The 23823-nt window shown below is 36.4% G+C and overlaps 1 protein-coding gene across 1 annotated transcript in view; it reads right to left on the bottom strand.

Annotated features, from left to right (window-relative positions):
* Nucleotides 1–3413: 3413 nt before the first annotated feature.
* CEP192 (centrosomal protein 192) overlaps nucleotides 3414–23823 on the bottom strand; it is a 75018-nt gene continuing 54608 nt past the window's right edge. Inside the window, exons 43-55 of the mRNA XM_054285438.1 lie at nucleotides 23373–23482; nucleotides 22044–22185; nucleotides 21302–21474; nucleotides 20871–20994; nucleotides 19000–19105; nucleotides 17428–17632; nucleotides 15950–16029; nucleotides 15007–15102; nucleotides 13429–13548; nucleotides 9587–9708; nucleotides 8582–8705; nucleotides 8072–8130; nucleotides 3414–3847 (exon numbers count right to left, since the gene is read on the bottom strand). Of these exons, the coding sequence (XP_054141413.1) occupies nucleotides 3709–3847; nucleotides 8072–8130; nucleotides 8582–8705; nucleotides 9587–9708; nucleotides 13429–13548; nucleotides 15007–15102; nucleotides 15950–16029; nucleotides 17428–17632; nucleotides 19000–19105; nucleotides 20871–20994; nucleotides 21302–21474; nucleotides 22044–22185; nucleotides 23373–23482 (1600 nt within the window). The 3' untranslated portion in view covers nucleotides 3414–3708. The remainder of the gene's footprint in view (nucleotides 3848–8071; nucleotides 8131–8581; nucleotides 8706–9586; nucleotides 9709–13428; nucleotides 13549–15006; nucleotides 15103–15949; nucleotides 16030–17427; nucleotides 17633–18999; nucleotides 19106–20870; nucleotides 20995–21301; nucleotides 21475–22043; nucleotides 22186–23372; nucleotides 23483–23823) is intronic.

Raw genomic sequence — 23823 nt, 5'->3', positions numbered from 1 at the left:
TGATTACTAATATCCCAATTAGGTTGAACAGGTACACAGACATCCTCAGTGCTAGACACTTAATGAATTTTTAAAAATAATTATTTTCTGAATTTCCTTTCTGACTGGTATTAAAATCAACAAGTAAGATGGCTGTAATTAAAAAGACATAGTTTTAGGTTTGTTTGGGTTTTTTTTAAGTTTGCTGCTTGGGGCAGTTGAGGCAATCTTGCCAGTCTGAGACAAAAGATTGCAGCCAGCAACATGAGAAAATTGAAAAAATGTTTCAAAGCTGTCAAAGATCAAAATGAGAAAAGAATTATACCTAAAGTTAATTCTGCTTACTTTATTAAAAGTATTACAGCTTAAAATCTTAATCAAATCAAATTCTGGACAGAATTGTTCTATTTTTCTGCATCTCTAAAAGAAGTAGACAGAAATCAGGACTTCTTCACTGTAAGCACTGGAAAAATCAAAGCAAGATTGTCTTGACTACAGAAGTTTATTATATAAATAAAGCAATCATGGGGAAGGAAGCAATCTTATTTTGTGGAGTAGGAGTGGAACCAGTTTGAAGTGACTGCAAAGAAAGTGAAAGTCATTATTAGGAGTGAAACAAGCACAGTGGGCTGCAAACAGGTACCGAAATAATTCACATCACCAGCAAATCAGGATTCCCCTGGATTATGAAGACAGGTCATTTGCTCATACTTAGATGTATTTCACCTGTATATATTTACATATTTATGTACACAAGCATAGTTCACCAGAGTATCCACAGCAGCACATTCTGCATCCTTTTTCTCCCTTACATCCAGCCCAGGAGAAAACATGGGAAAAAATGCATAACCATTCCTCCCAATTCTTCTCATCTCAAGAACTCAAGAAAAGTCCATAGGAGAAGTATGAACAGAGTCACAGACAGCAGGCCTAGCAGAGGAGTAAAACACAAAGACAATTCAGAATTTACACCAAATACTTCATTATCCAAAATCAGGGTTTCTTATTGTAATTCAAAGGCAGCTTAGTCTTTTTTCCAGCTCTGGAAGAGACTTCCAATTGTGCTTCTAAAACTGATCAGATACGGGTTTTTGTACACGAAGGTCTTTCTTAAATGAAGCAGCCAAGCCTGTCAAGCTAAGGCAGCAGGCAGATTCCCTCCATTCCAATTCTGTACTCAGAAGTACACAGGCATCACAGCAATTGAGGAAACATTGAAACATCTGGCAGAAAGAGGGCAAAAAGAACATGGTCACAGTATCTCACAGACATGAACTTACATGTTGGGAGAATAAGGTGACAAGACTTCTCATCTCTAGTTTAATTTCTTTTAACAAATCTGCCCTTCCTGGTTTCCAGACTGCTGAGAAACAGCAGCTTTAGTATACTTTTACTTAACACTGATGGTATGTACCAAAGGCAATGCAAAGGGTACTTCAAGTCTTTCCACCCTGCTTTTTCACATTTCAGCTGTTTTAAATGCTGTTAAACCAACAACCTCCTACTAAAAGAAATTTCACTCACACTCCTACCAACCTGAAGGAGGGAATAATGTACATATGCTATGACAGAATAACACACAAACCTGCACTTCTATCTTAAAGCAACTTTGGCCATACATGCTACAAAAATCAAATAGATGACAGAGCCAAAGGCTACAAGCAATATGATATTGGAAAAGTCATGATGGTGAAGTCCCAGGTGACTGAAAAAAGGAAAACATTGCACCCATTTTTAAAAGGTAGAAAGGAGGAGCCCAGGAACTACTGACCCATCAGCCTCATATCTGTGCCTGGGAAAATCATGGCACAGCTCCTCCAAGAAGCTATGCTAAAACACATGGAGGACAGGGAGACAACTTGAGACAGGCAGCACCCTGCACCAAAGGGAAATCCTGTCTAACCAGCCTGATGGCCTTCTGCATGGAGTGACTACATCAGTGAAAAAGGGAAGGGTTACACATGTTATCTCGACTCTTTACAGCCTTTGACACAGTCCTGCACAACATCCTTCTCTCTAAACTGGAGAGAGATGGATTTGATGGGTGGACTGCTAACTGGCTAAGAAATTGGTTGGATGGTCATATCCAGAGGGTAGTGATCACTGGCCCAGTGGGCACCAGTGCCAAGTGCTGTCCCTCAAAGATCTATACTGGGACGATTGTTAGTTAATATCTTCATTGGTGGTACAGAAAAAGGGATGGAGTGCACCCTCAGCAAGTTTGCAGACACCAAGCTGAGCAGGGAAGGACACACCTGAAGGATGGGATACCATCCACAGGAACCTGGACAAGCTCAACAAGTGAGCACTTGGGAGTCTCTTGAGGTTTAACAAGGCCCAGTGCAAGGGGCTGCATCTGGGTCAGGGCAGCCCCAGCACCATTCATGGGAATGAACAGATCAAGAGCAGCCCTGCCCAGTCCAGCCTGGGGTGCTGGTGGGAGAGAGGCTGCCCATGAGCTGGCAATGTGCACCTGGAGCCCAGAAAGCCAATTATACCCTGGGAACAGGCTGCCCAGAGCAGAGGAAGACATCCTATCCTTGGAAGCAAAATTTCAGATCAGATTGAGTTGGGCTCTGAACAACCTCATCAAGTTAAAGTTGCTCCTGTCCATGGCAGGGGTGGTGGACAAGATGACCTTTAAAGTTCCCTTCCAACCCAAACTACTCTATGAATCTATGACATGGCAACAAGGGATGGGGGAACAGTTGTTGAATGACTCCTACAATATAAAAATTAGAGAGTACTCAATTAAATCAGAAATAATCCAGTTTATCACAGGAAAACTCAAATTTTCTTAAAAGAATAATAGACAGTGAACTTTTAGAGTTTGCTGCCACATGGAGCTGTGGGAACAGTCTCAAATGGGTTAAAAAATGTGAACAGGTGAATTCACAAACAGGCCAATAAATGCAGCGAAAAGGCAGAGGTGGGATTCTACCTCCCATCCTTATTCATCTGGTGGCAGATACTGAGGAAATGGAATTGAACCAGTAAGCAGCCAGGCTTCCATCATTTCTCAAAGTAACATCATCTTTGTGTGACTTTCAGAGACAGAATACTGGGTAAGATGCATAATTCTGGAGGGCCAAAGGCATTATTGGTCATGTTAAAACTTACATTGTTTTCACACTGTTAGATTAAAAACAATGCTTATGCCTGCCAATGAACTATGTAAAAAGGTGGGGGCTGATTGTCAGATCCCAGCATTACCTCATGGAAATGTGATATTCATAGATCAGCTTCTAGACTGCAGTGCCTACCCCTGTTCCCTCACAGCCCCCCAGAAATTTAGCATTGTCTAAGGGAAGGCAGCTTGATCCCTTACGTACAGCAAACAATTCTCTGAAACAGACAGAAATCAGGTAGAACCAACTGTTTACAAATAGATTTTATTTCTGAATTTACAATGTTTAAAATAAAATATATCAGTATCTAGCTATTTCTAATAAATGCAAAAATACAAAACTTCCATTTCCTTTAAAAGTGCAGAAACATAAATTATAAAATGGTAACTTTACAACATACAATGTTATTTCTCACTGTTTTTACTATCAAAACAGATTTGTGAAACAAGCACCATAATTTATCTTACAGAAGACTTTTCATCAAAGCAGCATCACAGGGCAAAACAAGTAGGACATTAGTAAGGAAATGTAGTAGCAAATCTTTTAATATTTTAAATTACATTAACTGTTATAAATTCTTATAAACAGATAAAAATCTGTTCTATTTTTCTGCAATAGCTTTACCATAAAGCCGAATTTTAATTGGGCCATATCTGCTTGTCAGCACAACGAAGACATCTTCAAACATTCCTTCTACCTTTGGCTTGAACTGGACGGGCACAGCAATGTAGTGACAGGATCTAAAAAGGCAATTGTGGGCATAGAAATTGTTAATAAACAAGTAAATACTACCTGATAGACAAATTCTTGTCTAGTTTAGATTTTCACCACAATGGTATACTGGATGTGCACCAGATGATCAAGTTTAGTTTTACAGATTTGATTATCTATTTTTCTTCTAAAGGGTTTTCATCTTCAAGGTAATTTTTTCCTTCTGATTATACAAAGTAATACAATACTTTACTGCTGCTTTACCTTGGTAAGCTTGGTCTGCCTCTTGGCAATACTGACAGTGCATAAACTTTATTTAGAGCAAAATGACTACATTTCTTCCCTTCAAACACCACACAAGTACACTAAGATTTCCAAGTCTTTTCTGAAATCCATGCATTTGAAGCTACTAAATTCTATTACTTTTAATTGCCTCCACATTAAGAAATATTTTGTTGAATTATTGTAAATCAGTACATCCATCCTCAAACAGCATTTTAGAAATCTTACACCATTTTTCTTACACCATTTTTCCTCTTCTATTTGGATTACATAAAAAACATATCAAATGTAATGGGTATCTGTGTTAATTGCCAAAAGCCTAGACTGAATTACTTAAAAATATAAGTAAAAACAATAGCTGAAAATTCTGAGTGGCAGTCTATTGGATTCCATGGCATCCAATAGAAACATCCAGCTCTGAAACAGGTGGCAGTAACAGGCACAAACTAAGGAATTACAGAACATCCCCACTTAGTAGAAACAGAAAAGACAGTTTTGTTTGCTTTTACTATTCCTTCATTTTCCTTTCCTTAAGAGTGCATAGTATTGTCCAAAGTCCGCTGGAATGCACTTATTTCTCCTACTTTTTCTCACAGTGTTCCTACCTTTTTGTACTCCTTTTCTCTACACTAATTCAAGCTATTACAATCAGTCTGTGATTTTACCCTTCTACTCTATCCCTTACCACATCTGAAAGCGTAATACCTGCCTTACACACAATTCTCATTTGCTGGTATCATCCTTAGTGCTCAAGTAACCACACCAGCGATTTTTTTCTTACAACATCCTGGTCAATCAAATAAGAGCCTACACATTTAGAATAAAGACTGGGATGCTACTGCATTTTTTCGTCAGGTGAATACAAAAATAAAGTACTGATTGTACCATAGTGAACTACATCCAACAGTGCACCAAAGGACTACAACCAAATCAGCTTCATGTCTCATACTTGACTGCCAAGTGCTGTATAACAAATCTGGCAGTGTCTGTCTTTTTAACCATCTATGATATACAGGCTGAAGATATTTACTCAGCTCATTTAACAGAAAATTAATTTTTTAAAGTGAAGGACATCAGTATGACTATTTAATCTGTAACTTGCATTATGTTAGAAAACATAAATTTTAGTAGGAATAGAGTGTGAAGCTGCATATAACTAGGCCACCTGAGAATTTACAGAAGTAAAAGTAAATTCAGTAGAAAGCCAGAAGAGATGCAGAAGTCTGTATCATCTCCAAAATAATATATGTATGCTCCCTGATACATTAACACTTACTCAAAAAGAACAATATTACCATTCTCAAACTTACACTTTATCAAAAACTTAACAGTAAGTTAGGTATTGCTCTTTCAAAAAGATGGCCACATCTGGCTGTCAAATTTTAATTTCCAGTGTATGTACCATATGGCCTGAATAGTACTGAGGCAGAGCAGTTCTTAGCAAATGACAACCATATTGAATTCCTCTTGATCTCTAAATTCAGGTGTCCATTGGGTGGGTGCTAAACACATTATTGTTCTTCCCTAAAAGCAGAATAAATCAGACATCATGTGTCTGTTTTGTAATTCTCACAACTGAGAAAAGACACACAACACTGCAGTAAGTTGAAAAAGAAGAGTATGGGCAGTTAGCCCAGTGTAAGTCATAGTAACCAGATGGTTCATCAATGAACAGTGACCACTGACACCCAGAAGGGCGGCTACTGGAAACAAAAATAATTAGTGAAGGGAACAACTCAACAAACAGCTTTACCTTATAGTAGTATTTGGAAAACATACTATTCTGTAATCAGATGGCTTTTGAAAGCAGTAAAATTGGGACACTTTTGTTCTCAAGCTTAAAGTAGGCATAGCAACCTGGTAGTCCTTCCAGAAACAGGAATTTGTCATTTTTTAATGCTTTATTCATACTTTTGTATCACTTAAGAGTCATATTGTTAAAAGTATTCTCCTTGCAGTGGAAGAAAGAAATTCTAGTCTGTCAACAAATAGAACTCTTTTGGGTGTAAAGTGGAGACAGAATTCCACAGCAGTGCTGTGTACTGGTACTTGGGATTGCATAATCAACTGAAGAACTGGCAAAACCACTACACCAAATTCTGAAGGACAAGACTCTTGATGTTAGATACAAAGTTTCACTTTCTTTATCTAGATTTAAAACTTGATTACACAGGATTACTTTTAAATTTGGCCCTCAAAATTACGAGCATCCAATAGACCACATTTAGTACATTACAATTTTTTGGCAAAAAACATAAAGGTAGATGGCACTTTCTACTCTTATACTCTTATTTACAGACTAATATTTCAAGTTCCTGCAAAGAGTCTTCTCATCCAATTAGTTTTGACCATTACTTCCTTAGATGCCAAGTTTAGAAGGAAACAGTTGCCGGCAGCTTTACTGATATCCTCCTTGATGCTATTCCTGAATAAAAGCCTTTTACAACACTTCTAACACTTTTTAAAAAAACATCTATCCAAGTCAAGCACATCTTCTGTGCTTTATGCTCATAAATGGGAGAGCATTATGTTGACTTCAGAGAAATTATTTTTTTTTAAATAGGAAAGGCTAGTATTTACAACCAAAGAAAAAACTGCCAAAATTACTAGGAAAAAAGTAGAAGACTGACTTTTAAACTTGTTAAGTCTACTTTAGATAAATGCAGTAGGAGTGCATAATCTCATGCAGAAAATATACCAAATAGTTTCTACAGCATTCCTCAAAAATATTTTTGAAATATCAAAGTATCTTCTAGTGAAGTTACTATTTTTTTGTCAAGGATGTCTAAATCAAGTCATCCCGTCCTTTGTGTGCTGCTGTACAGCCTCAGACAGATCCAGGTAGTTGTCTTTATTTGAATAGATGTTATCCTGGTCATTACCCCCAAAAAAAACCCTTCTGTGTCTTCTCATGTGAAATATTTAATATAAAGATGACATTTAAATTGAAGCACTAACACAAGCCTAAGAGGGGTTACAACACTTGGCACTGAGAAGTGGCCTTAAGAATACCTTGAATACCTCTGGCTAACACCACCACAGCCCTGTCTCTGTGATAAATGTGGGGCAGATTAGGAGGCAGAATATCTGACTCCATTTACAATTTGCTCACAATTTCTGCTCTCTATAGCCTTAGCTTTCCTGTGTTTAAAATGGGAACCTGTTAAAACACTGAGAATGTATGCTGTACCACTTCTAATAAAACAGTTGCATTTCTGCTTCCTGACAATCCCACTGTTGCAGATGAGCATGTGAGATGCTGCACTTCTTGAAGAGATGACTAATACTACTGGCACATACTTGTAATGAACTCCACAGATGACTGGGGTTTTTTTTAGGGACTGCTATCACTAACTCAAAAATTTCTTTTATGCAGGTAAAATGCTGAAACAGTTGGTATGACCAGACAATTCCAGTGGCTACTGAAACCTTGTGTTTGCAGAGAATCTTTGATGCAGCTCTGCAGGTTTGTCAAATTAGAAGCATGATGAAGGCAATTTGCTTGGTCTGTTGTGCAGACAGTATAAATGGAAGGAGTGACTTGATTGTGCACAGCATGCCAAATGGTTACATGAAGCTTTAGGCTTAACATTAAAAGCAGCAGCACTGTTAGAAACAATTTGCAGTGAAGAAATTGACAGATGCAGAAATAACTGTGTGGGCTCATTCTGTTTCGAACAGAAATTAGAGGGTATAGTTTAACCAAAAAAAAAAAACCCCCCCCCCCAAAAAAAAAACCAAAAAAAACAACAACAACAACAAAAAAAAAAAAAAAAAAAAACCAAAAAAAACAACCCACCCACCCAAAAAGCCTCACAACCCCCTCCCCCCACCACACCAGCAACCACAAACAAAAGAATCCAGAATATTTATATGTACATTTTAGCACTGTACATATATAGAAAATATTTATCTTACTGAATTACTTAATTTTTTTGTTAGGAGGAAATGTTAGCGTATGCATTACTCACCTTAGAGAGTATTTCAAGTGCCTGATGTAGAAAGGCTCCCTGGGACTTACAAATTTCAGCTGTAATTTAATACAAAATGCTTAAAATTGCACTATATTTAAGCCCATCATATTCAATTTATGACGTGTAAGATAAATCAGGTCATTTACAAATACAGCTTTACACACACCCAGGGTTTAAAAATAGTGAACAGTAAAGAAAAAAAAATAACCTCAATATTTTGAATTAATTAAAAAAACTAAAATCAACAAATCAGAATAATAACAAACCTATGCAAACTATGATCTACCATACTTTACTATTAATATATTACAAATACACTCAGTTATTCAGTCAGATAAAACAGAAAAATTACACATCAAAATTCTTCAAATATTGATTTTTGGTACTAGCAAACTAAGACATGTCCTATTGCAATCTTTGTCAAGAGTAAAAGAGAAAAAACCAGTGCAGTTGAGCAACTGAAAGGACTTACAAGTATCTATTTAAGATTAAATCTGTCAGACTCACCACGTGTGTTGTACGGGAGTTATTCCGCAAGTGCACCTTTAACGTGCATGCTTCCCCAATTCTGGTTAGAGGAAAAACGTAGACATCTTCTGGCGCATACACCCCTTGAATGACCTCTTTTTGTCTGATTTGAAAAAGGAATTTAGGATATTAACATTTCTGACCTGTATGATCAGTGTATGTTGATTGCATACTTGAAGTAACAAGTGTATTTTCTGAGAATAAATCAGAAAAAATGGAAAGATCCAGAAAACATCTACTCTCTCACTTCAAGTTTTGTAGGCAAGATATTTTAGCTAGAAAGAATAATCAAAGTATCACTCTGGCATAAATATATAGGAATTTCCTTATATGTACTTTCACAGTCTGAATTTTTCCCCCATATGCTTTACCAGAGACCTAGAGTCTTATCAAAGATTGCAGATTTGACCAATTGTTTTACTCTCCTGCCATATTCACATCATCCCATTGTAAAAGAACTGACAATTAACTTAAGACTGAACAGCAAGGTTAAGACATGCAGTACTTCGTAGTCAATTGGAGTATCCAAAAGGCAAATATATAAAAAGCATAGACAAAATTCTACTGCCAAGACCACTTCATTCACCACAGCATATCATAGTTAGACAACTCAGAAACTCAACTGAAAACAAAAAGCATGGAAGATTGAATAATACAAAGCCACCAAGAGTTTTTGGCAAGTCTGTTTTTTACAGCTGCTTATTCTAACATAGAATCATAGGATCATTCAGGGCAGAAGATATTCAGATGGTTTGTAGCCCAACTTCTTGTTCCAGTCAGGGTCAGATGTGAGGTCAGAGCAAGCTGACCAGGTAAATCCCAAAACCATTTGAGGACAGGGACTGCACAGACTCTCTGTGAAGCCTGCTCCACCCCACAGATGTCCCAATGGTAAAAAAGGTTTTGGTTGTGGAATTGGGCTCTGCTCTCTCACCCCCTTGCCCAGCTGCAGACACACTCTTGTCAGGTTTTGTCCATACATACTTTATTCTTTTTGGTTGTCCTTCAGGGTAAGCTTTCCTTTCTGGTGTAACTGCAAGCTCAGTTTTCTTAAGGGCACTTGGAGAAGATTTCACGACTGGCGTTTCATTTTCTGCTTTAGTACTCTGTTGGCAAAACCAGAGAAGATTGTAAACTTCAAGTTCAAAAGTACTTAAGTATTCAGGAATGTAAGTCATTCCCCTAACCCAATCCAAGACTTTTTATTTCAAGAGTAATCTTTCAGGAGCATGAGAGTCTGGATCATCATGATGGAAGCAATTAGTTAGGAGGACTACATCAACAGGCTTCTGTGCTTTACAAATACTTACTTATTACAAGACAGTTCACAACAAACTAGGAGTGCAGGTGGAATCTCAAAAAGGCTGCAAGCAATCAAGATCTTACTAAAAGCCAAAAAACCCCTCACTTCCTCTGCAGATATTATGCCCACATGCCTCAAGAACAACCAAGGTGGCTAAACAACTGCTCAGAAAGAAGGAAGACATAAGTCAGCATGATAATCTGAATTCTCAAGACAGCAAAAAGCTTGGTAATAATTTTGTACTATGAACAATACATCCTTCTCAAAGAAAGGCCTCTCCAGAGAGGGAGAAACAGATAATGCACTATATGGTATTTTCTATATTCAGAAATTAGGCCAAAATATTTATCATCACCAAGACCCCCATTTAGGGTATTCTAACACAGGGAGACCAGATCACCCAATGGGAATAATTGGACAAATAATCAATTTCAAATTCCATGTTGCTTGCCAGTGAATCTTGAGTGAATCTTGCCAGATATTCTTTGGAGTCCCCTTGGGTCACAACATCTTAAACAAAGTTAAAGAACCAAAAGAACCTCCTACACTTATGGTTGTACAACATTATGTCAATTTTTGAAATGGTGCTGACGTTTTAGACAAGCAGTTGATTCCCTGACGCAGGGAAGATGAAAAAAATAGATTCATCTTCAATAGAGCTGCTATGACAAACTTGTCTTTTAGACATTCATTTCTTCTATTGAAAGAGCTGCTAATCAGTCTGTCAGAAATAGCAGCAGCCATAAAAAAAAAATTCTTAATCTTATTTTACAGAATATATTTTTCAGTTGCAAATAACCCATGAACCCCAGTAGAACCTGATAAAGACAAGAAGGGATGTGTCGTTTCAAGAGCTTTTATTTTTCCACATAGTGAAAAACAGTGGACATCATGCCTGTTATCATTAAAATTCTAATTTATCAAAAGGCAATTTGACTGCATGAGAATAAGGTACATTATGGAAAATGATCAGAAGTTACCCCAGTCTTGATAAGGGAATCTTGAAATACTGATTGCTTTACCACAGCCTGTACTGACTTCTGCTGTTTCAAATGAGAGCACTACATTAACATTCCAAATGGTTACAATTGAGCACTGCAGTTCCAAAGACACCTCAGGAACACAGAAATTTATATACCTTGAAAATTGGAATTATTTTTCTCACAGAGTTTAAAAAGGTTTTCCCCCTTCTCACTTCTGAGATACACAAAGATAATGAAGCTCTGTGCTGCTGATACTTTCAAACTTATTTATTGTTACTTATATACATTATTTAACTTTTTAAAGTACATAAACCATGTAAATTAAAAAATGGCATGCATTCAACATTTGTAATATCTTAAAAATAGCAGAGGTTCTTTATAAAGTCCTCAACTTTATAGATGCTAAAGGAGCAGTCAGGACTTTGCTGCTGTCTCAGCCTTGTGGCAGGTGCTTGCCAGTTCACCCAGAAGAGACTGATAGTTAGACCCAAATACCAGTCCAAGACTCCTGTGCACAATATTCATTTTCAGCTCAATGATCTTCAAAGAGCCCCCAGGAGCAGCTCCCAGCAGCAGGAGCAAATGTTCCTCAGGAAAGGACAAAACTTGGAATGACCAGCACTGAGAGGCTGGGGCTCAGAGCACACAGAGAATCCCTCCTTCCTCTGTCTCTGAGACTGCTTTCAGAGACATGATGAGCTGAACTCCTGACTACAGTTTCCAATGGTGAGGACTGCAAACACATGTAGAGCATAATCAAAATTACAGTAAATTAATTTGTCAGGAAAAAGCTTAAAGTGGTATGTGCCACTGATTTTCCTAACTTAATGTTCTTTTAGTTCCTTACTGAGCTCTTTCAAATTTTTCATTTCTTCTGAAGTGGTGCTATAAATAAACATCACTCAGTCACTCTGAATGACAGTCAGTCACTCTTCCCCCTTTATTCTATCAAAAGTCACACTAACCACAGCTGTAGCCCCCTGCCTCAGCAAAGCCACCAGATTCCCAGTCCTTTTCAAAGTTTTAGTTACACTGCCTAAACTCTTGATCCCAAGAAGATAACAGATTATGATTCACTTGTCTTGCCTTCTCAACTAAAAGCTGCAACACTCTAAATGTTCTGTGTTGATCCCTCTTCTGAACAGATGTTCCCTACCTAGCTGATAAATACAGTACTTCCTTTTCAAATCTTTCTGAAAATGATCGTGACATGCATTTCAAGTATTTTCTACTAACTTTTTTCCCATGTGCAAGATGCTATCAAGATCTAATTGTTAACAGATCTGAAAAAAACCAAGAACAAATCTGACACAGTAGTAGTTTGAAAACATTAATATCAAGTCATGCAGCTCAAAGATTTACACAACTCTGACAACTAGTCACGTTTTAAGAAGAGACTTCCTTAAAACTCTAGAGTTCTGTTAAAGAATTAATCTTCTCCACACTTCAACCAGCTTTAAAAAGACAAATGATTTAGATGTTTTCCTCATTTTCAGGAAAATTATGACCAAAGAATTTGATGAAAGTTTCATAAAAAACCCTCTAAAATCAAACATTATACAGAAAAAAAAAAATCAGCAGTTGTTTAATATTAAACCTTTTTACAAGTACTCTTTCAACACAATTAATTTGGAAAGAACAAGGAACCTACAAAACAAATGTAAGAAGGATAAGTAAGGTTCTTACTACTGAAGCATGCTTAATACTCCAAAGAAAGATCCCAAATCTTTGAGTGGACTTCTTAGAAAAATCAAGTCAAACCTTCTAAAGAGGACAGCAAAGCACAGATAGCAATCATGCCATACTGAATGTAGAAAGCTCTTCACATTCAGCTTATTTAACTAATCATTATAATTAATTCTTCCTTATGGTAATAAATCCTCTGTCCTAGGTAAATTCCTCTTGTATAGATGGGATAAAAAGGATGGTAAGGAGAGAGAGCACAAAAATCCAGCTGCAACTCCCAACCCACTTCTTCCAAGCCTTACCATGAAGTTTGAGCTGAGGAACAAAAGGGGAGCAAAGGGAAGCTCAAACCCAGTTGCTGCCATATATAAATTTCACAATTATCCCCACCTACATTGTTACTCTGATAAAATACTGAAGCAGGTTTTATTAGAGACACAAAGACCCATTTGTAAGATGGATACTTGAAAATTTCAAAACTACATTGAGTTACGTATTATAGCAAAGGTCAGTTAGTCAACTACTTATTTACAAAAATAAAACCAGCAAGCAAAATAACAAACAAAACTGATAGAAATACCTTTGTCTACAGAAACAATTCCCGTAGAATGTAAATTTGTCTCTAGTCTCTTTGAACTAAATAGTTTCATATCATAAATGGCAAAAGATAATGCATTATCACATAAGAAAGAGGAACATAAGGAAAAAAACACAATATAACCCAGCAAAAATACTAGCAGGGTTGAGTTTTCCCAGAATAGACCAATGTATACATGAAAGAGAAGTGTACAGTAAAATCAAGATGTTATCAAAAATTGGAGTTCAAACAGTGTTTATAGGTTTTATATACTCACATTTCCAGAAAGCTGAAATTTTAATTTGTATTTCCTGCTTGGATTTCCAACTGAGTAATACTCAAGGTCCCAGAACTGGGAGTAATCTCCTGTATCTCTAGGTGAAAAAATTACAGCAACCTGAAAAAAAAAAAAAAAAATTTTTTTTGCAGAACACTAATAATCTTCAGGTTCAGGATCTTCACAATTTAACCTGTACAAAGTTATTGTTCAGCCAAAACAAAATTTACACACTACAGAACACACAGGTGATCTTGCAGAAAACTATGCAACTAGCTAATCCTCCTCTGCCCGCAAGTGGAAAAAATGGATGAAATATGTTGTGCAAGCAGTTTTGAACAAAACTTGAGTTCAGATAATCTGCTTTAAGCAAAGCCAGCAAGTGCTGGCACAATTATTTCTGTTAGTAAAATGGAGAGAAAGGGGACCAGGAAGGGAAATATGTGCACCTGAAAAAACTTCCTTCCTCTGGCAACTAAGTTGTGAACAACTCAACTCCTCCAGCTCCAAATCTGAAATTCCTGCACTACAATTATTAGAAGGCCTATAATTTAAACCAACTTGCAACCTATGAATTTGATCATCCTTAAATGTCACCTACGTAACAATGCCTTGTCTCCATATAGTGCTGTACCAGGTGAATTCAGGAATAAACTTTCAGAACTGAGGGTGAGGGAAGAAGAGAAAGAGAGCAGCAGATTAGAATAGATCACTACAACTACATCTCATTAGCCAATCATAATATCCACTGCAAAAAAACCAGCCAGCCATGATAGCACTGTACCTTATCAGCTCCAGCCCACAGCCTGGCATGCCAATGATGTAAATGTTAGTCAAATAGGCCTGAACAAGGATTGCTAAGGCAAATACAATTGTTTAAATTCAAATAATGGCTTGCAATTTTACGAAATTACTATGAAACTGGTCAGGAATAGGTTTTTTGTTCTTGTAAATAGATTACAAATTGCATCTCTATGGAAATAATTATCCATAACAATGAAAAGATAGATTTTAAGGAAGATGAAAAGACAGAACTCAAGTAGCATGACGAGAGAAGATGAGGGAGGAAAGACCTTATAAATCCATTCAGTCTATCCGTGGATGTGCTTTATAATTGTGGTTATGAAACCCTCTACTGGCCAGGAGATAAAATTGCAAGTCAAATGAAACCAACTTTAGGAGCAGACAGCTGTCCCTGAACAAGTATAGCAAGAATGCTTCAAGGAAGGGAATCAGGTGCTTACACAAGTTTTGTAAGAACCCAGGATTATTTGCCATTTTCTTCTGGAATTTTACAAAACATTTAAAATAATTCTCACTTCTGAAATAATTTGTCCTTAAAAACCCCCAAAGAGTAACATAAACACACCACCACTTTGAAATCAAACTACTTTGAATGCATGAATTCTTAGAATTAACTCTGCTGAATTAGGCTGATGCAGAATATCTGACACACTCCAGAGCCCAGTACTGAAAGGCCAACATTTTATCATTATCAAATAAAATTTATTTCTTATTTAAGATCTTATTTTGCAATTGAGATACATTAATATGCCAGAAATATTTATAAGTGTTTACCTTCTCTTGTTCATGAATTTCAAGGGTACCAGAAACATGGGAAAATCCAAAAGCAGAGTAAGGAACCCTATAAACAGTGCCACTTCCATCCACACCCTGCAAATCAATTTGTGAGTCAGATTTGAAGGGAAAGGAAAAAAATAGCCTGAAACCACACAATACACCCACACACACACCCCCCTTGCAGAAGACTGAAGAAAATACACTCAATTAAAGTACTTTTAAGTAAAGAATTAAAACTGATTCCCTAAAAGAAAATTAATAGAGACTGAAACTGCTAAATCCAGTCACCACTACTACTGACTTACAGTTCAGAGGTGGTGCACTGGCTGGAACATGACAAAGTACCCATGGGTACTGCTAAGAGTAATAACCATTTTTCATAGTTTCACAACAATAGAGCATAATAATAATTCAAGCATAAAATCCAAAATCATCACAGCATTTCAGACTATCAAAAAATAGGGAAGCATTTACAAACATCAACAGCTAGGCACAGGTAACAGCACTGTAATTAAAATATCCTTGACCTAACTCAAATTTCTACAGAGACACCACGTACAGTGCAATTTCAGCAACACAAGTCTGGCATTCTGCAGCCAAAAAGACACACTTATCTTTCATTTATGCTTGATTACTTAATGCAACCTGGATGATGACACTGTATGAGCACAAGCAAACTCTGTAAAGCAGTAAGTGAAGCAGAAACTGTACCACAGAGCACTGATTGATTCATAGTCAGGGAACGCATCAGGGATGAAAAAAAGGAGCAAAACATTTCCCTGATATGAACAGAGGAAAAAAACCTTTGTAACTGAGGTCATGCTCAAATATATATTCTTCCTTGAGAGGCAGCAGGGAGAGAGAGAGCACAGCAGGAAGAGAAAAGTTAAAATAAAACCCAGAGATTGGCATAAAAGTCCCAATGCAAGCATTCACTCACTTTAATATAGGGTGGTGCAAAAGATGATATTTTCCACTTCAGATTTTCATTCCCTTTATTCTCCATTTCCAGGTAATTCTCTAAAAGAGAAATATCAGACCAGCACACAAAATATCTTTGTTCAAGTATCCCTGGTGTAAAGAGTTAAGCAGGAACTGTGTCTCTAAATGAACACAAGTTTAGTGGAAACAGTTTTCATTATAACAAATCTCAAGAGCAGACTCAAGCAAAGCACACTGCCATAAAATTTGTAGAAGCTTATACACAAGAAGTTTAGACTCCACCAAAAAATCCCCAAAAGATATCCAACTCCTTCCCAAGATATTATTTGATCATTCAGAGACAAAACACAATATCCCAGACTGGGACCAAATAAACTTGTAACAAATAATGTGTTTTGTTACTCAGCATGCATACAAATATATGTCTCTTGGAAAGAAATTCTTAGAAGATTATCTCAGTCTACAATAGCTCTTTAAAAAGTTTAAGTTGCAGACATAAATTATATAGGAAATATATAAACACCAAAGTATTATTATTACAATACTTTGATAATTTTAGCAAAAAAGCCCAAGATATTACTGATAAATTAAGTCTTGAAAGTCCTCAAGTCTGCTGGAAAAAAAATAGTGGCAATGAATCATTAAAAAAACCTTCATTGCCTAAAAAAGTATGTACTACAAAAAACCTGGTCTATAGATAACAGAATGAGAGTTCCATAGAGTTACTTTGAGAATTTTAAGCATTACTGGAACTAAAAGTACAGTCCAAGCATTTCAGACTCCAATATTGACCCTGTCCTCCTCAATCACTATGTACCAAGACAAGGACAGCCAGCCTCACAACAGCTGTTGTGACTCCTATTGTCTTCAGGAAGAGCATTTATTTCCCTGCTAAACCCAGACAGATTGGTCTCATCTCTTATTGGCATAAGTGCAGATGAGAAGGGATCTACTGCAAAGGTGCCTTGAGCCAGAAGAGTTTCAAGTGGACACTTCTAACAGTCTCTTTTACCAGGCACAGCATAGCTGATTCATCATAGTGGCAACTGATTTGCCTGTACACACAAAAAAGGTGTGACTGTGCTGTATAAGGAGAACTGGGGAAAAAAACCCACCAAAAAACACACCAAAAACAAAACAACAACACGACAACAAAATGGCAACAAACAAAACCCAAACCAAAAACAACAATAACAAACAAACAAAACCCTCAAAACAAACAAAACCAAACCAAAAAAACAAACCCAACCCAACAATAGCAAAAAACCCCCAAAACTCCCAAAAAACCAAAACACAACCCAAAAAACCCAAAAAGCATTTCAAACTAAAGGCAGAAGTGGGGAACTGGTCATTCACACTTATTAGACTAAGCGAACAAAACCAAAGCACTAAAATTCCCAAACATGCAATATAGTACACAAAGCCTCTGAACACAAGATATTACAGATACTATATTTAATAACTAATTTCTCTTACCTGAGCTTTGACCAGGTCTTGTTTTAGGAAAAGCAATGTTTCTGTTCCTTATGTGCATTTCTGTTGGAGGGAACCTGGGGAGAAGCTTTGGCACATCAACAGTGGGATTTTCAGGCTGTGGAGTAATGATGTCACATCTTCTACATGGAAAGTCTGATCCAGACACGCTCTGAGTGCCAGCCTCTTGAATAAGCACTTTAATAAACTATTGCACAATTTGGAGAAAAGCAAAGTTTTAAACAGTCAATATTGATATATCAATAAATCAAACCATTTCGTTTACGCACAAGAGCTGATGTTCAGCTTTACATTTCAACAAAGGAAAGCTCTCATACATTACATCACCAGATCTTCTCCAACCTCAAAAGTTTAAAGATTCTAGGATAAGTTTAATTTAGGAGAAAAGGAACATTGACTGAAAATTTGCTATCTAGGCATTTTTAGTTCAACAGGAATAATAATTTCAACTAGTTTAATTGACAATTCCTACAACATTCTTTGTTGCAGATAATGGAAACAGAGCTGCCTCATTCAGAAAGAGCTTTGTGTTCCCTTTTGCTACAGAATTAGAAATTTTAGAAGTTTCAATTAATGCTAGTAAAGTCTTAGCATACTTTTTGCTGATTTGGAGAGGTAGCAAATAAATGACAAAAGCATTATTAATTACAGGATTTCCTAGAATTTGATGGGTTTTGCTACATACTCTACACTTGTCCCAGTAGACTTCTTAAATCCTTTTCTCATATTGTAGAACACAACACAGTTAACTGCGTGCAGTTATCATCTCCTTCTCAACAACTTCCCTGTTTATTTGGGTTTTTTGAAAGCAGTTTGCAATTCTGTATCATAGCTCACACTTCCCTCCATGCAAAAGGAAAGTAGATACAGTTTTATCCTTTCAGTGTCTATTTCTCTCTCCATGTATTGTTACAAATAACTCAAAACATACACTAACTGTAAAAATAAGAAAAAAAGTCTGTTTCTTTAGGAGAGAATACCAAGGAGTCCTTCTGCTCTTACACAGAAAAAAGAAAAACTGTTGGCTTCATAAACTTTATTTCTATGCCTCAATTTTATCAGGGAAATGTCTTGGATTAAGATCTGTGAAGAGGCACAACCTGTTCTAGACATTCCTTATCCCTGTCATCCAGAAGGTCAAGATTACCCTAAGGGAGCTCAAAAGGAGCTATGGTGACTTGTCCAATACTCTCTTTTAACTTCTTTTATTTTACAATATGATACAAACTACTTTTATGTGTGCACATCTACGTACATACGTACATATATATATATAGTGTCTTATAAAATGATGCATAAGGCAGTGGTGGGTTCACTTTTGTTGGAAATTTAGTTAGTGTCTACATCATGGCATTTCTTCAGAGATTACGAACCAAAAATCAGTTTACAAAATGGCATCTTGACTACTTTTCTTTATGAGAACTTCACAAATTAAAAAGAATAATGGACATTGACAGAGCTTCTGACTCAAATCTACAAGGTTTTAGCAACTTTATTAGAACTGGCAAAGTAAAATAAAAAGTTCCAATCTGAAGTCTCAAGTAAACCACATACCTTTAGTCCATTATCACAATGGATATAGATTAGGCCACTCCAAGGAATTAATATGGGCCTTGTGGCAAGTGATGGATTAGGACTCACCAGAATTAGTGTACTGGCCCTAAAATAAAAAAAAAAAATTAAAAAATCACCTAGCATGACTCTCATACTAGAATCAGCATCTACAACATTTGTCACTAGCCCACCCAAAAAAAGGATGCACTTTTAAGATAAGTGAAGAGGCTCTACAAATAGTTAAATCTCAGGTGCTGAGATATGCCATAAATTAAGCTTTAAAAGCCATGATCCCAGGATCTTCTTTCACCATCACTGAGAAATCAGATCATCTCTTTTCATGGCCTAACTCAGCTCAAGAATTCTGCAGGCTCCAGCCCCCACAGTGCAGAGTATAAAATATTCTGGCTGGCTCCTATTGTGACAGGTTGACTGCCCTTGGCACTGTGAGGAGATGGTCATGAAAAATAGAGAACTGGGCAAGTGCAGCTTGCAGTGCTTCAGTCAGCTGTTCCCATGGGTCTGCTTCCTACTTGCAGACCTCTGTTCTTGATCCAGACTATTTACTTGGACCCAAAATGTTAGGATTCTGCTCACTCCTTTCCAGTGAACACATTTTAAAATTCTACACTGCAAGAAAATTGCTTGCAGAAGGCCTTCAATACCCTCTTTGTAAAAGACATCCAGACAATCTTGAATTTGGGGTATGAGACACTCAGTATGTCCTTACTTTCACAGCTACTAGAAAGTCATTCATTGTTACTGCTCTTTCAGATTATTTTTCTTGGCATTGACTGAATTTGCAATGAGTAGCAGATATCCTAGCCCTTCCATGGAACTCTATTCTGTTCTCACCAGTGATGAAAGTTTCCCAGAAATTTACATCTACATGAATATGAAATTAAGTGTTTAAAATGCAATCAGCCAAGCAGGACTGAAGAGAAAGTATTTTGGGTAAACAACTTCAAAGTTAAAGCAACTACTGAAATATAATTCTGAAAGCAAAACCTATTTTTTGGTGGGAGACTTTTTGGAAGATGAGAATAGTTTAATAACAGGTTCTTGAAGCTGTCTTAACTGAACCTTAAAAATACCAGAAATTTAGAAGGGAGAGGTGAGCAGACCTTTCAAGCATAAGTTGTGGAAGTCTTTGCTGCCATATGTGAAAAGTCTTATATACATATACAATGATATTATGATTACTTTTCCAAGAATACCCTAATTAAGGCATGGGCAAGCTGACACTGGCTTGTCATTATTTTCATACCTACAGATACTGAGAAGCCAAAGGTTGAATGGCAAAACCAAGTTTTCTCCAAATAAAAAGAATCCCAAAATCAAGTTGTGAGGAGTATCAGCACATTTGCTAAAGAAATGCTAAGTCCCCAGAAGAGAAGCCTTCTATAAGAAATGTTATTTATGGGTTGTTTCCTGGTTGTGGGATGGGCAGAAGAGTTTTTTGTTTTTAAATGCACAGCTAAATTTTAAACAAAAAACTACTATGAAAACAGATTTTTAAAGCTTCAGCTTCACTGACCATTCAACTCCTTGAAAACTATGCAATAATAATAGAACTTCCAGGCACAGAAAACTCCTGGAATGGAGGTAATTTTACTTATGACAGAAGAACATTCCCATAATACACAACTGTAAAAGGATAAGGTCCTAAAAAAGCTAGATTTGCATGTTAGTTGACAAAAAGTCTATACCCTGGAGCTAAAATAGTTTCAGGGTGCAGTCTAAGCAAACTCAAGTAAATTCCTAAAAATCAACTAAAATTCCTAAACTAGTTATACAGTTAAGCTAAAAATAAATTCCTCCAAAACCTCACCACACTTTCACACATAAAGAACTTATGGAAATATACTTACCCTGGTTCAACATCTCCATGTTGTGGGGTTACAGTAAGGCAGTGAGCTGGCCATGAAAGTTCAAATGCCAATATTCGATTGGAATTGTTGAGAATTTGTACACGTCTAGTATCTGACGTTTCACCTGTAACACAAAAAAAAAGCTAACACATACAAAAATTCACAAAAATGCCCAAGATCAAGACATGCAGCAATGAAAATAAAGCATTTTCTGTCCTAATTTTACCTTCACGTTCCTTTAAAACTTCATGGGTATGCAGCGTATTCTTTATGTATACACAGAGCACATAACCTCTGGTGATTTATCCAAAACTGTGCTCAAATCAAGTCTGCATAAAGATTACTGGCCAATCCACACTTACAAACATCTTATGCAGTATAGTTATCTTAATACTTAAGTGGCTATTTCATTAACTTCAAAAAATACTTACCAAGAGTAGGAGATGTCAAAATCAAATACTCAGGTGTAACAGCCCAAGTCTCTTGAGCATCTGATTTATTCTGAGCTAGATCATTATTTTTTGCAGATAAAGAAGTACCCTGAGGTCCTTTAACAGGAAGAACGTCCAAAGTTGCAGCAGTATGTGTGACAAAGTTCTCCAACCTGAAAATAAGACTGCATTAGGCAAAAGTAGCAAAAAAGTATCTCATGAGTAATTACAACGGCCTACTCCTAGTATTTCTCAAAATTTTATTATTGAAGTACAATACTTTTTACATGGGTCCTCAATTTAATTCAATTCTCCATTAAGTATAAAACAATCCAGCAGCTATAACAGGACACAGCTTTTCACAGAATGTTTGGAAGTGGAAGGTACCATTTAGAATGAGAGGAATTAAAATAAAAAATTATCTTCAGAAGATAATAATATAAAATAATTTGAAAACATATACAGAGAAAACAAGTACTGCATAGAGAAAGAAGGCAACAGCATGCTGTGCAACACGTTGTGGAGATGAGGAGTGACCTGTGGACATCACCCAATCCAACACCCCTGCACAAAGGAGGGGCAGCTACAGCAGGTAATTCAGGACATTGCCCAACCAGGTTTTTAATTTCTTCAGAGATGAAAACTTCTCAGCCACTCTGGGCAACCTGCTCCAATGCCTAACCACTCTCACAAGAAAAAAACATAAGTACATACATATAATTATTAATTATGGTTCCAATACCTGTCCAATTCCAATTGGGGTCCAGTAGACTGCTGAAAGCCATCCTGATCACAAGTGGAATATCCGACCACAGAAAGGAGAATCTTTTGCATATTTGCATAGAAAAGATGGATATCATTTGTCTCTCGTGGGACATCACACACTAAAAATGAGAGTAATAGAGAAATTCTAGTAAGACCAATTCAATAATATTCAGAAATTACACCAGAGAGATTTAAGTCATAGACTTAGTTAATAATCCATCAGCTAAGAAATCCTAGATAATTCCAAAATTACTTCCTGCAAGCTTAGCTGTCAGGTATAGCTCAACACTAAAATCAAATACAATACATAAATCTGAATACACACAAATTTAATACTTTTTATTATAAGACATAATAAATATGGCATATAAAAAAATGTGAAAAGATCATCATATAATTTCCACCTTCATACAAATGCTATATACTAATTTGATTCTATGCCAAATTAAGAGTTAGCTTTTATTTTTTTCTCTAACACTGGCTTAACAATTTCAAAGGATACTCCAGAACCCAAGTATTTAATGTTCACCAGGATTTCACCTCAACTAAGATGAATGATAAAAAAAAAAACTTTACTTTTCCAAGTAAAGACAATACATAATTCAGGGAAAGAAACAGACCATATTTATTCAGGTGTAGTAGCCTTAGGACAGTAAGTAATTCCATATGTGAATATAACTAGCTCAAGAATAGGGTTTGACAGCAAATTTATTCATGACACTTGTGGGATTGAACACTTGGGGGGGGCTTTAAGGAACCCTTTACAATATACTGTATTTTTATTAAGACATTTCTTACTAACAAGCAGAAGAAAAAGCTACTTAGGAAGGAAAATAAATATATATTTTGGTGTCAGCCAAGTTGCCTGCCTCTCAATTTTCAAATATATCTGTGTAAAACAAACTGAATCTTTCCCAATAGTTAATAAGGCAAACACTTTCCAAATAAATTCAGCATTTTTAATGCTATAATATTTACAGACCAGGGATTCATGCTCCTAGGAGAAAATTACAGAAAATAATTTAAATAAATAGATACTGAATGAAAAAAGGCACATTCTGTTGTGATGGGTGGACCCTGGCTGGATGCCAGGTGCCCACCAAAGCCATTCTATCACACTCCTCCTCAGCTGGACTGGGGAAAGAAAATACAATTAAGTTTTGCCCAGTACAACTGTCCAAACTCAGAATTTTTCTTCTACATTTATAAAAAAAATAGTGAAAAAGTAACTAGGATTCAAGCCAAAAGCACATTTGCCACATCAAAACAAGTATTATATTTTTCTTTTAAGAAGTTATAGTCTTACCTTCTGTCACAAGCTGCTCCCCTTGAAATTCTTCATCAAATACAGCATTTCTTACTAAGTTGTTTTCTGGGATGATGCGTTTTTCCACCTCAGCTTTATACATCACAGCTCTGTTAGAGGTAAACAGGAATCATTAAATTAAACAAAATAGTAGAAACAACAAATTGAAAAGATTGATACGAATAGTGGGAATCCAGTATAATTTTCACTTCATTTCTTGACTACACCAAGCTCAAATTTGGGAGCATCCATTTAAAACTAAAGTTTTTTCACAGTCTTAAAAGGGTTAAAGAAATACCTCCTCTATTGCTGCAGAGTAAAAGGAAACACTGAAATAATGGTTACCATATGTTTGTCTTTCCATACTTGTTCTCTGCTGTCAGTCACACCTACCTAGATTTTTGATAAGTACATCAGGCATCTGAGTGATGTTTCAATCACCACAGGAAGC

This window comes from Melozone crissalis, unplaced genomic scaffold, assembly GCF_028551555.1.
Source record: "Melozone crissalis strain CALT ecotype California unplaced genomic scaffold, PUWL_Pcris_2 ptg000042l_1, whole genome shotgun sequence".
Taxonomy (NCBI): Eukaryota; Metazoa; Chordata; class Aves; order Passeriformes; family Passerellidae; genus Melozone; species Melozone crissalis.
Note: the sequence above shows the minus strand (reverse complement) of the source record. Positions and strands in the feature narration are given on the sequence as shown.